Genomic DNA, 12,718 nt, shown 5'->3' with positions numbered 1-12,718 from the left:
CGTGCTGTGATTCATGGGGTCGCAAAGAGTCGGACACGACTGAGCCACTGAACTGAACTGAACGGAATATATGTTTACATGGCAGTAGATATGGATTGGCCTCTTATTAACAGTGGAAAAGTAGTCTGAGTTATGCAAATTATCTAACCATTCCCCTACAGATGGACACTTAAATATTTCCATTTTGCTATTATAGTTTTTGCATAATGTGAAATTTTTTGTAGGATTGATATTTATGAATGGAATTGGGAAGGAGATGGTGGTGATCAAAGGATACATTTTAACTTTGTTCAGTTCAGTTCAGTTCAGTTGCGAGTCCTGTCTGACTCTCTGTGACCCCATGAACCACAGCACGCCAGGCCTCCTTGTCCATCACCAACTCCCGGAGTTTACCCAAACTCATGTCCATCGAGTTGGTGATGCCATCCAACCATCTCATCTTCTGTTGTCCGCTTCTCCTCCTGCCTTCAATCTTTTCCAACATCGGGTCTTTTCAAATGAGTCAGCTCTTTGTATCAGGTGGCCAAAATATTGGAGTTTCAGCTTCAACATCATTCCTTCCAATGAACATGCAGGACTGATTTCCTTTAGGAAGGACTGGTTGGATCCCCTTGCAGTCCAAGGGACTCTCAAGAGTCTTCTCCAACACCACAGTTCAACAGCATCAGTTCTCTGCACTCAGCTTTCTTTATAGTCCAACTCTCACATCCATACATGACCACTGGAAAAACCATAGCCTTGACTAGACAGTCCTTTGTTGACAAAGTAATGTCTCTGCTTTTGAATATGCTATCTAGGTTGGTCATAACTTTCCTTCCAAGGAGTTAGCGTCTTTTAATTTCATGGCTGCAGTCGCCATCTCCAGTGATTTAGCATGTATCAAATGTTTTTTCCTTTTTATTGTTGAATAATACTCCATTGTACTGATATGTCAGATTTTATTTATCTGTCATCAGTTGATAGACATTTGGATTGTTTCCAATTCGGGGCTCATATAATAATGCTGTTATCATTTGCCTACAAGTCTTTCTATGGATATGTACTCATTGCTCTTGATTAGATACCTAGTAATAGAACTGATGAGGCATGTGGGAAATTTATATTTAACTTTTAAGCACTACTGGACTGTTTTCCAGTGACTACCATTTTACCTTCCCACCAGCAGTGTATAAGGGTTTCAAATTTTCCACATCCTTGCTAACATTTGTTATTGTCTGTCTTTTTGACTGTAGCCAACCTAGTGGGTATAAGGTCATGTCTTACGGTTTTGGTTTGCATTTCCCTATTGACCAATGATGTTGAGTTTCTTTTCATGAGCTTTTTAGCCATTTATATATCTTCTTTGGAGAAATTTCTGTTCAAATCTTTGTTCATTTTAAAATTAAATTGTTTGATATAGATGGCCAATAGGCACAAGAAAAGGTGCTGAACCTTGCTAATTATTAGAGAAGTGCAAATCAGAACAACAATCAGGTACCCCCTCACACTGGTCAGAATGGCCATCATTAAAAAGTCTACAAATAACAAATGCTCGAGAGGGTATGGAGAAAAGGAAACTCTCCTACACTGTTGATGGGAATATGAATTGGTATAGCCACTATGGAAAACAGTATGGAAGTTTCTAAAAAAACTAAAAGTTGTCATATGATCCAACAATCCCACTCCTGGGCATTTTTCCAGAAAAAACTATAATTAAAAAAGATACATTGCACACCTATGTTCATAGCAGCACAGTTCACAATACCCAAGGCATGGAAACAACCTAAATGTCCACAGACAGATGGATGGATAAAGAAGATGTGGTACATATATACAATGGAATACTGCTCGGCCATAAAAAAGAAGGCAGTACTGCTATTTGCAATAACATGGATAGACCTAGAGATGATCATACTCAGTGAAGTAAGTCAAAAAGAGAAAGACAAATACCATATAATATCACTTATATGTGGAATCTAATATATGATACAAATAAACTTATTTATGAAACAGAAGTCGACTCACAGACATAGAGAACAGGCTTGTGGTTGCCATGGGGGAGGGATGGATTGAGAGTTTCAGGTTAGCAGGTGCAAACTGTCATATAGAGCTGGGTAAACAACAAGGTTCTGCTGTGTAGCACAGGGAACTATATTCAGTATCCTGTGATAAACCATCATAGAAAGGAATATAAAAAAATGTATATAGATATGTGTAACTGAGTCACTTTGCTGTACAACAGAAATTAATGTAACATTGTAAATCAACTATACTTCAATAAAATAAATTTAAAAAATAAAATTTAGTTGCTTGTATTCTTATTATTGAGTTGTAAGTCTTCTTTATATATTCTAGATACAAGTATTTTTTTACAAAATCAAATATATGATTTGCAAATATGGATTATGCTTTTAGCATCCTTTTTAAGAACTGTTTGTCTGTCTTCAAGGTCATAAAGATTTGTTCCTCTATTTTGTTCTAAAAGTTCTATAGTTTTATCCTTTACATTTATATCTGTGATTCTTTTTGAGGTAATTTTTATGCCTGAAGTTACTGAGTAAATTCATCCTTTTACATACGGCTATTCAATTTTCCCTTGTAAAGATCATTGTAAAGATTACCCTTTTCTCATTATATTGTTTTGGCATCTTTGTTGACTATCAATTGACCGTAAATGTAAGGGTTTATTTGTAGACTTCTAATTCTGTTCCACTGATCTATATTTCTGGTCTTATGCCAGTACCACACTGTCTTAGTTACTGGAGCTTTGTAGTAAGTTTTGAAATAGGAAGATCTAAGTTCTCAAATTTTATTTGTTTTTCAAGAATGTTTTCGCTATTCTGAATCCTTTGCATTTCTGTGTAAATTTTAGGATCATCTTGCCAGTTTCCGCAAAAAGTTCTCCTAAGATTTTGATAGGGAATATGTCAATATTTGGAGAGTTTCTATCTTATTAGTATTGAGTCTTCTAGTCTATAAACATAGAATGTCTCTACATTTATTTAGATCTTCTTTAGGTTGTTGGTCAGCAATGTTTTCAGATTTTCAGTGTAGTAATCTTGCTCTTATTTTGTTAAATTTATTTTTCATCTTTTATTCTTTTTGACATTGTGACTAGATTTGGCTTCTTAATTTCATTTTTGGATTGTTTATTGCTGCTGCTGCTGCTGCTAAGTCGCTTCAGTCGTGTCTGACTCTGTGCGACCCCATAGACGGCAGCCCACCAGGCTCCCCTGTCCCTGGGATTCTCCAGGCAAGAACAAGGGAGTGGGTTGCCATTTCCTTCTCCAGTGTATGAAAGTGAAAAGTGAAAGTGAAGTCATTCAGTCGTGTCTGACCCCCATGGACTGCAGCCTACCAGGGCTCCTCCGTCCATGGGATTTGCCAGGCAAGAGTACTGGAGTGGGGTGCCATTGCCTTCATTGCTAGATTACAGTTTTTCTTTTTATTACTGTTTTTTATATGTTCTACATATCTATATGTTCTAAATAATACTTTCCAAGTCTTTTGTTTACTCCCCCCCTTTTAAGAGTTTTCCTTTTTCCTTTATCAAGTATGATGATACATATATTTTAATGGCTTTCTGGCTCTGTGTCTTGCTTATTAAGAAGACTTTCCTATCCCAAAACTATAAAAATAATTTTTCTATCATTTTTTCTAGTACATTCACAGTTTTGCTTTTTATGTTTAAAATGTTAATGCACTTGCAATATATTTTTGTAGCTTTTTACTTTTTCTTCTGAATGAATTTTCAGTTCTCCCACAACCATTTGTTAAATAAGCCAATCTTCTTCCACCTCCCCACTGTTTTGAAGTCCCATCTCTGTCATATCTTAATTCTCATAGAAATGGGTCTTTTTCTAGTCTCTCCACCCCAGGGGTTACGAACTACTCTTTGTATGTAAAACTTGGCTTACTGCCTGTTTTTGCTAATAAGTTTCATTGGAACACAGCCATTCCTGTTTATATACATGTTGTCTCTGGCTGCTTTCTTATTAAAAGAACAGAATAGAATTGAACTTATTATATATAAAGTCTAAAATATTTACTATCTAAAAAATAAAATAAAATAAATAAAATATTTACTATCTAGCTCTTTATAGAAAAATATTATCAGCTTTTATTCTAAACTCTATATTCTGTTTCATTAATATACTTAATATTTACCTATCATTAAGTGATGTTTGCTATAAGCTTCCATTATATGCCTTTGGTCAGATTAAGGAAGCTTTTTTTAAAAAAAAATTATATATACATATATATATATATGAAGTATGTTGTTGTTCAGTCACTGAATCGTGTCCAATTCTTTACTTGTTTATGAAATATCATGTCATGTGCCTTGTGCTCAGTTGTGTCCAACTCTTTGACCCCACAGACTGTAACCTGCCAGGCTCCTTTGTGGATGGGATTATGAGGGATAGTTGGATAATATTATATAAGTTTTAAGTGTACAATATAGTGATTCACAATTTTTTGAGGTTATACTCCATTTATAGTTGTTACAAAATATTGGCTATATTCTCTGTGTTGTACAATATATTCTTGTAGCTTATTTTATACCTAATAGTTTGTACCTCTTCATCCCCTCCCTCTATGCCTCCTCCCTTCCCTCTTGCCACTGGTAACCATTACTTTGTCCTTTATATCTGTGAGTCTGTTTCTTTCTTGTTATACTTAGTAGTTTGTTGTATTTTTTTAAGTTCCTGTATATAAGGAAGTTTTCTTAAATCTGTAGTTTGATAATTCATTTTTTTCTCTTTTTAACCAAAAGTGTATGTTGAGCATAATTTAAAAATTTTTTCAAATGGAAAATTTTGTTATTATCACTAATATCTAGTTTTATTACACTCAATTAAAAAAATATGGTCTGTGGAGTTTCTTCTTTTTAGTGATTATTTTTGTGGTCTATTTCACAGTCATTTTTTGTAACCATTCCATAGTTGTTCATAGGATCATGAGTTCTTGACTGTTCTTAAAAGGTTCTTTATTAAATCAGTGTCTTAAATTATTATTCAAAACTGTTTTATGCTGTAGATCTTGGTCATATCAGCTTCTGAATGAGATGTTAAAATCTCCCAGTATGATTGTGAATTTGTGTTTTGTTCCTTATATATATAATTTCAACCTGTGTATATTATTTTGTTACAAACTTACCTTTCGTAAATAGAACTAACAGTTAATTAGTATGAACTGTTTACAGCATACTGGCTGGCATTCATTCTGACCTGTTTAAATCTATGCCATATCAGTTGTTAAATAGTTTTATTATCATCCTTGCTATGCTTCCCTGGTGGCTCAGCTGGTAAAGAATCCACCTGCAATGTGGCAGACCTGGGTTTGATCCCTGGGTTGGGAATATCCCTAGGAGAAAGGAAAGGCTACCCACTTCAGTATTCTGGCCTGGAGAATTTCATGGACTGTATAGTCCTTGGAGTCGCAGAGTCGGATATATCTGAATGGCTTTCACTTTCACTTGTTGTTAATAACTTATAGTTGGATTGGGGTTCTTTTGATTCCTCTACACATTCCCTACCTTGAAGAGACTTTGTCTTATAATCAGGAAGTTTTTTCCTGCCCATGTAATTTTATGTCTTCTATAAACTCTGCTTGTTGTTGCTTCTCCATACCCCTTTGTCTACCTTTGTAGATTTGTAAAAGCTGTGATGAGGGTGAATATTTGTGTAAGTGTATTTATATAATTTTTATTTCCTGTTCTGTGAACTGCCTATTTATACCTTTTACCTATGTCTATTGTGTGATTGGTTATTATCTTGATTTCTTGATTTTATGGGTCTTTATATTAAGAAAATTTAATCTCTTTTCTGTGATGTATACTAAATTGTTTTCAGGTTTTTTTTCTCTTGACACTGTTTATAGTTGTTTTTTCCCTATCCTATTTCTATAGATTATGCTTTTTTCCCCATCTTCCTTTTTCTTGATTTATTGGTTTTTTTTCTGATTCATTCTTTCCTTCTAATGATTTGAAAATTACACATGCTATTTCTGTGCTTCCTTTTGTTGCTTGGAAATTATCACACACATTTAAACCAAAGATATGTTTTCATCTTTGGAAATAGATTATCTGTAGCCTTTTTTTGCTTACTCCCTTTTTTCTGTTTTGTAGCATTGTGAATCTTATTCCAAATGACAATAATGTTAAGAAATTAATTTTTTGATTAGTCTTCCTCAGTGATTATTTAGACCTCACAACCACAGTTATCAACATCAATTTAAATCTAATTATAAATTACTAGTTTATTTGTACAACTATTTCTTTTATTCAGTGTATTCTTTCTTGTATTTCTTTTTATTTTTCATGAATGATCTAGAATCATTTTTTCGCAAAACAAATTATATGGCTAAACTTTGAAGTTTTATATGTTCTGAAATGTTTAATTTTGCCTTCATACTTGAGTAATAATTTGATTACTCAATTTATTGAGAAATAGATTCCTATGAAAATCATTTTGCAGAAAACATAGGAAACATCCATGTCACAGATGAGAAGTCTGATGCCAATTTCTAGGATAAAAAAGCTATGTAGGACATTGCTATGACATTATAGAGTGAAAATTTATAAAGAAAAAAAAGTTGCAAAGCAACATTTGTAGCATACCTTGCTTGTACGTATGTAGCTATCCATAGAGAGAGAGATCTTAAAGGGTATTTACTAATTATTGTCAGTAGTGATTGTTCTGGTTATCTAGTACCATATAATAAATTGCCCCAAAAGTTAGTGATGGAAAATAGCAACCATTGTATTGTGTCCATGGATTCTGTCCTTTGAAAATTCATACGGGAGACATCAGTGATGGCTAGGCCCTCAGATGGGAAGGCTTGAATGGTCACTCCCATGTCTGATGCCTCAGCTGGGATGGCTGAAGGATGGACTCAACTAGGACTGTTATCCTGTGTGCCTGCGTGTGTCCTGTTCAGATGGTGGTTTTCTGACAGTTGAACTTTCATGGAGGTTCAGGATTCCAAATGCAAGTGTTCAGTGGTGAAGCTGCAATGGCCTTCTGTGACTCAGCCCCAGAAGTCACATAGTGTCATTTCACTATACTCTATTAATTAAAGCAGTTGCAACCTACCCAGCACCAAGGGGAGTGGACATAAACCCTGCTTGCTGTAGGGAAGAAGGTCAGGGAATTTGAGGCTATGTTTTAAAACCATCATGGTATTGTCATGGACACGAGTGTTGGCTGTATGGTGACAGGTTTTTTTAATCTCTTCTGTTCACTGTTGATCCCCACAAGAGTGCCTGGTACACAGTAATGTTTGATAAATAGCATTGAATGAATGAGTTATGGGGTTTCTGCTCTCCTAATATTTTTCTGTACTGTATGACTTTTTCACAGTAAGCATATATTATTTTTATAAATAGAAATAAAAAGCAAATAAAAGATATATATTATATTAATGTTTTAATTTCTTTCATTATATCCTAGATATTTAAATGACTTCTATGAGTTGGAGCTACAGCATGGTTCTGGTGTTGTGGGTTGGAGCATTCCAGTGACTAAAGGGATTGTGCCTTCTCCAAGAGAATCCCACACAGCTGTTATATATTGCAAAAGAGATTCTGGAAGTCCTAAAATGTATGTTTTTGGTGGAATGTGTGGTGCTCGCCTGGATGATCTATGGCAACTTGACTTGGGTGAGCTTAAGTTGATTCAGGCTTAGAAATTCATTATGATTGATAAAGGCAAATATAAAAATTGCCTTGGAAAATATTTTTATTACAGTATTGAGTTGTACTTAGATTTAATATGCATGATTGCTGATGAGTCAAGTTGAACAAATGAATGTTTGATTTATGATAGTGACACTCCTGGGCTCCCTATAAGTAGAATCACCATATGTTCTGGTTTGCCTTTAATGGTCCTGTTTTATGCTTATTGTCCCATGTAATTATCAGTAGTACCTCCTTTCACTCTGTAAAGTGTCCCAGTTGAGGATGATTGAATTTCTGTGGTTACCCTGTCTATAGTAAACTTGGCATTAGTAATGGTACAGCTGGTCGATAAAAAAAAACCCTTGCATAGCTATTTTAAGGTACTGTAGGAATGAATATTTGGAAGATGCATGTGCTGTCACTTCTGAGTGTCTTCTGCACAATGTGCTCTTACTTAAAATGTTAAAAACTTTAATCTAGTCTTAATTCAAAATTGTTTGCACCCTAAATACACCTCTCCATTGCAAATACTAACATTCAAGTATAAATAGATTGCTGTGATTGACAATTTGTGTCAGTTGGAAATGTTTAAGATGAAATTCAAATAATGGTTTTGAAACATTTTAGCTTCATTTTGGTAGGTCCCTTTTTTAAAAAATTTCTGGAAGTTGAGGTAATTCTCTATTATTAGATTAAGTTGCTAATATACTTGTTTTTATTTTTAGAAACTATGTCATGGTCAAAACCAGAAACTAAAGGGACAGTGCCACTTCCACGAAGCCTTCATACAGCCAGTGTTATAGGAAATAAGTATGGTGTTATTTTGTATTTTGGTCTTTTTTTCTTTTTAACAAACTTAAGAAAGATATGTACAAAGAAGAGTGATGCTGCTAGTTTCTTGAAGATGATTTGATAATGCTTGCTTGCACTAACTGAAACCAAAATAATATGTGCACAGGAGCTAAAGTAGCATGCATTTTCTTGTCACACTCTTTCTTCTGCTTCTTTGTATTCCTTACCTCATGCACAGAGTAGGTATTACATAAGGGTAAGGCAGGGTGATGTCAAACTTATCCGTCCTCCATCAATAGATTTGACACATGTAACTCATTGTTTCTTCTTACACATTTTTGGTAGTGCTTGATTCATACTCAGGTGTATATTTAGCTTCTGTGTTTAATGATTATACTTTGGATGGCATTATGGATAGAAGGTGAACTCTGTAACCAGATTACCTGAATTCAGGTCTCAGCTTGGATACTTGTACTGTCTGTTCAGGGGCAAAGAAACTTAATCTGTCTGTACTTCAGATTACTCGAGTATCAGTCAGTTCAGTTCAGTCTCTCAGTCATGTCCGACTCTTTGTGACCCCATGGACTGCAGCACACCAGGCCTCCCTGTCCATCACCAACTCCCAGAGTTTACTCAAACTCATGTCCATTGAGTCAGTAATGCCATCCAACCATCTCATCCTCTGTCATCCCCTTCTCATCCCGCCTTCAATCTTACCCAGCATCAGGGTCTTTTCAAATAAGTCAGCTCTTCACATCAGGTGGCCAAAGTATTGGAATTTAAGCTTCAGCATCAGTCCTTCCAATGAATATTCAAGACCAATTTCTTTCAGGATGGACTGGTTGGATCTCCTTGCAGTCCAAGGGACTCTCAAGAGTCTTCTCCAACACCACAGTTCAAAGCATCAATTCTTTGGTGCTCAGCTTTCTTTATAGTCCAACTCTCACATCCATACATGACCACTGGAAAAATCATAGCCTTGACTAGACAGACCTTTGTTGGCAAAGTAATGTCTCTGCTTTTGAATATGCTAAGTTGGTCATAACTTTCCTTCCAAGGAGTGAGCATCTTCTAATTTCATGGCTGCAGTCACCATCTGCAGTGATTTTGGAGCCCCAAAAAATAAAGTCAGCCACTGTTTCCACTGTTTCCCCATCTATTTGCCATGAAGTGATGGGACCAGGTGCCATGATCTTTGTTTTATGAATGTTGAGCTTTAAACCAACTCAAGTATAAAATGGGGATAACAGTAAAACCTCCTTCACAAGGCTCCCATGAGGACTGAATGAATCAGTACATGCAAAATGCTTCCAACAGTGCCAGGTACATAAAGAGCACTCCTTCAAGGTTAACTGTCATCAACAAGTTCCCTTTTTTATGCAACACTGAGCCAGGATTAGGAATAGTGTTTCAAGTAGAATTTAAGTAAGTACTTATCTCTGTAGAGACTTTATCTTAAAGGTAATCTTTTAGGAGACAACAGTTATAATTTAGAACCTCATTAGTTCTTCTCAAAAATAACCATAAGCAAAATCTAATAAGATATTCATTTTTTTAAACAGCAGAACTCTTTTATAAAATGTGGTTTTCTACTGGAACTATAATATAGAAAACATTTTAAAAAACAGAGCTTCTCTGGTTGGTGTGAGGCTACATGGCCTAATCTCTGCCTGATGAGCCTTACCTTTTCAGTAACCACTGGGTATGTCTCAAGAACCTTTAGGGCTCTGAGGAACATAGTTTAATGTTTTTTGTTTGATGATATCAGTGACCAAAGTTATATGAAACTGAATTCTCTTTGGTTACTATACACATCAATTCTAAATTTGACTTTCAATGTCCTGCTTCTGGCTGAGGTACCCCTTAGTATATTGCATACAATATTGATTTTTAAATGTGTTATAATTGAAATATTTCCTACTTTAAATAACTGGCCAGAGAGCAATTATTTTGATTCTGTATGGCTTCATAAAATTATAAACTCTAGAATGAAGACCACTTTATTCATTATCGTATTTGCATTTCCTTGACAGTGATAAGTGATAAGTGATTTTAAAAAGAAAACCAGCTCCTTTATGTTTTCCTTTTGTTGTTCAGGATGTACATCTTTGGTGGATGGGTTCCACATAAGGGGGAGAATATTGAGACTTCACCTCATGATTGTGAATGGAGGTGTACCAGTTCATTTTCTTACCTGAATCTTGGTGAGTCTTTTAAGAATTATTTACTAAAATAAAATTTATTAATAAAATAATTTTTATTATTTTGTCATTTAAGAGAAGTTGATCAGTCATGGATATTTCTATGTTTAGATACAGCAGAATGGACAACCCTAGTATCAGATTCTCAGGAAGATAAAAAAAATTCAAGACCAAGACCAAGAGCTGGACACTGTGCTGTTGCAATTGGCACTCGATTATATTTTTGGAGTGGAAGAGACGGCTACAAAAAAGCACTGAATAGTCAAGTTTGCTGCAAGGATCTTTGGTATCTTGATACTGGTAGGTAAGAGTATTTAACAAACAAAGTTTTTCCTTAGATAAATAATCAAGTAATGTCTATCTTTTGAGCTCGCTATCATGTCACTACCTCTCTTTTTCATAATTAAAAATGAATGGAAGAAATGATATATATAGATATTTTCCATTCTAGAGGAGTTTCTTAATTTCCCTTTCCTTGAGTTTAGAGTGAATTTAGTGACTCCCATCTGAAGAGTAGAGTATGGAAAGAGAAAACTAGTAGCTTTGCAGTGTAGAAACCTGGTAAGCATCACCTTAAGTAATCAAGGTCAGTATCACCAGTGATAAGTTGTGTTGGTATCAGTTAGTCCCTGCCTCCCATATCATGTGATAAGAAGATACTTCACCTCTGTGGTACTTTTCCCCAAAATGCATAATACCGTTCTAAATATGAGGACATATCAGACAAATCCAAACTGAGGGACATTCTAGATGTTTTACAGGATATGTGAACAATATTGTTCAAAAGTTTAAAGTGATAAAAAACAAGGAAAGACTAAGAAATAGTCACAGATTAGAGGAGACTAAGGAGATATGATGATTAAATATAAGGTGATATCCTGGAACAAAAACCATTTATTGAAAAAGTGGTAAAACCTGAATAGTCTGTAGTTTGGTTAATAAATAGTGTTGTTTAGTTGTTCAGTTGTGTCCAGCTCTTTTGCAACCTCATGGACTGTGTAGCCTGCCAGGTTCCTCTGTCCATGGGATTTCCCAGGCAAGAATACTGGAGTGGGATGCCATTTCCTTCTCCAGGGGATCTTCCTGACCCAGGGATTGAACCTGTGTCTTCTGCATTGGCATGTAGATTCACCACTGAACCACAAGGGAAGCCTTGATAAATACTGTTATTCCAGAGTTCATTTCTTAGTTTTAACAAGTGTATTAGCATTAGGAAATAATGAGTAAAAGGTATATGGGAACTCTGCAATTCTATAAATCTAAAATTGTTCCAAAATAAAAAGTTTTTTTAAGAAGTATTATAATAAAAAACAATTTTTAGTATAGAACTCACATCCATTTTTCCATAAATATTTATTGATTTATTGGTTGACAGCTGTGAATAGGAACTGTTCTAAATGCTGAGAATAAATCAGTGAATAAGACTGATAACATCTGTCCTCTCAAAGAACTTATATTCTATAAGAGAGTGTGAGGATAGAAGGTTGATGGGCAGTTATCAGACAAATAAACAAAATAAATTTAGTTTTGGGTAAGTATCTGAAGACAGTAAAATAGAACAATAAGATAGTATTGGGAGGTACTAGGAATGGGGTGAAGTGGGGTGGCTACTGGAGAATGGGTAGTCAGGAAAGGGTGAACTGGCATTTGAGATGTAATCCAAATGAAGAGGGCATGACAACCCATTCCAGTATTCTTGCCTGGAGAATCCCATGGACAGAGGAGCCTGGCGGTCTACAGTCTATAGGGTTGCAAAGAGTCGGACATGACTGAAGCGATTTAGCACAGCACAGCACCAAATGATGAGAGAGTGCTATCCATGTAAAAAACGGGGAGGGGACACTACAGGAAGTATGGAAAGCAAGTATGAGGGCCCTGAGATGGGAATACCTGGCATGTTTGGCACTAGATCTGAGCTGAGTAAAAGAGTGTAGGCATGGAGATTAGAGTGATGACCACAGGGCAGATCATGTAGGACCTGGAACATCATGGTCAAGATTGCATTGTTTTTAAAATACAATGGTAGAGGGATTTATTAGTTTGGAGGAGAGATGTGTCATAATCTGAT

At 35.4% G+C, this 12,718-nt stretch overlaps 1 protein-coding gene across 1 annotated transcript in view; it reads left to right on the top strand.

Moving 5' to 3' along the window:
• HCFC2 (host cell factor C2) overlaps window positions 1–12,718 on the top strand; it is a 54,196-nt gene that overhangs the window by 16,050 nt on the left and 25,428 nt on the right. Inside the window, exons 3-6 of the mRNA XM_010853461.1 lie at window positions 7,431–7,639; window positions 8,383–8,467; window positions 10,547–10,653; window positions 10,762–10,950. Coding sequence (XP_010851763.1) covers window positions 7,431–7,639; window positions 8,383–8,467; window positions 10,547–10,653; window positions 10,762–10,950 — 590 coding nt within the window. The remainder of the gene's footprint in view (window positions 1–7,430; window positions 7,640–8,382; window positions 8,468–10,546; window positions 10,654–10,761; window positions 10,951–12,718) is intronic.

This window comes from Bison bison, unplaced genomic scaffold, assembly GCF_000754665.1.
Source record: "Bison bison bison isolate TAMUID 2011002044 unplaced genomic scaffold, Bison_UMD1.0 scf7180017864327, whole genome shotgun sequence".
Taxonomy (NCBI): Eukaryota; Metazoa; Chordata; class Mammalia; order Artiodactyla; family Bovidae; genus Bison; species Bison bison.
The sequence above is the reverse complement of the archived record's forward strand: the minus strand, read 5'-3'. Positions and strand labels throughout refer to the sequence as shown.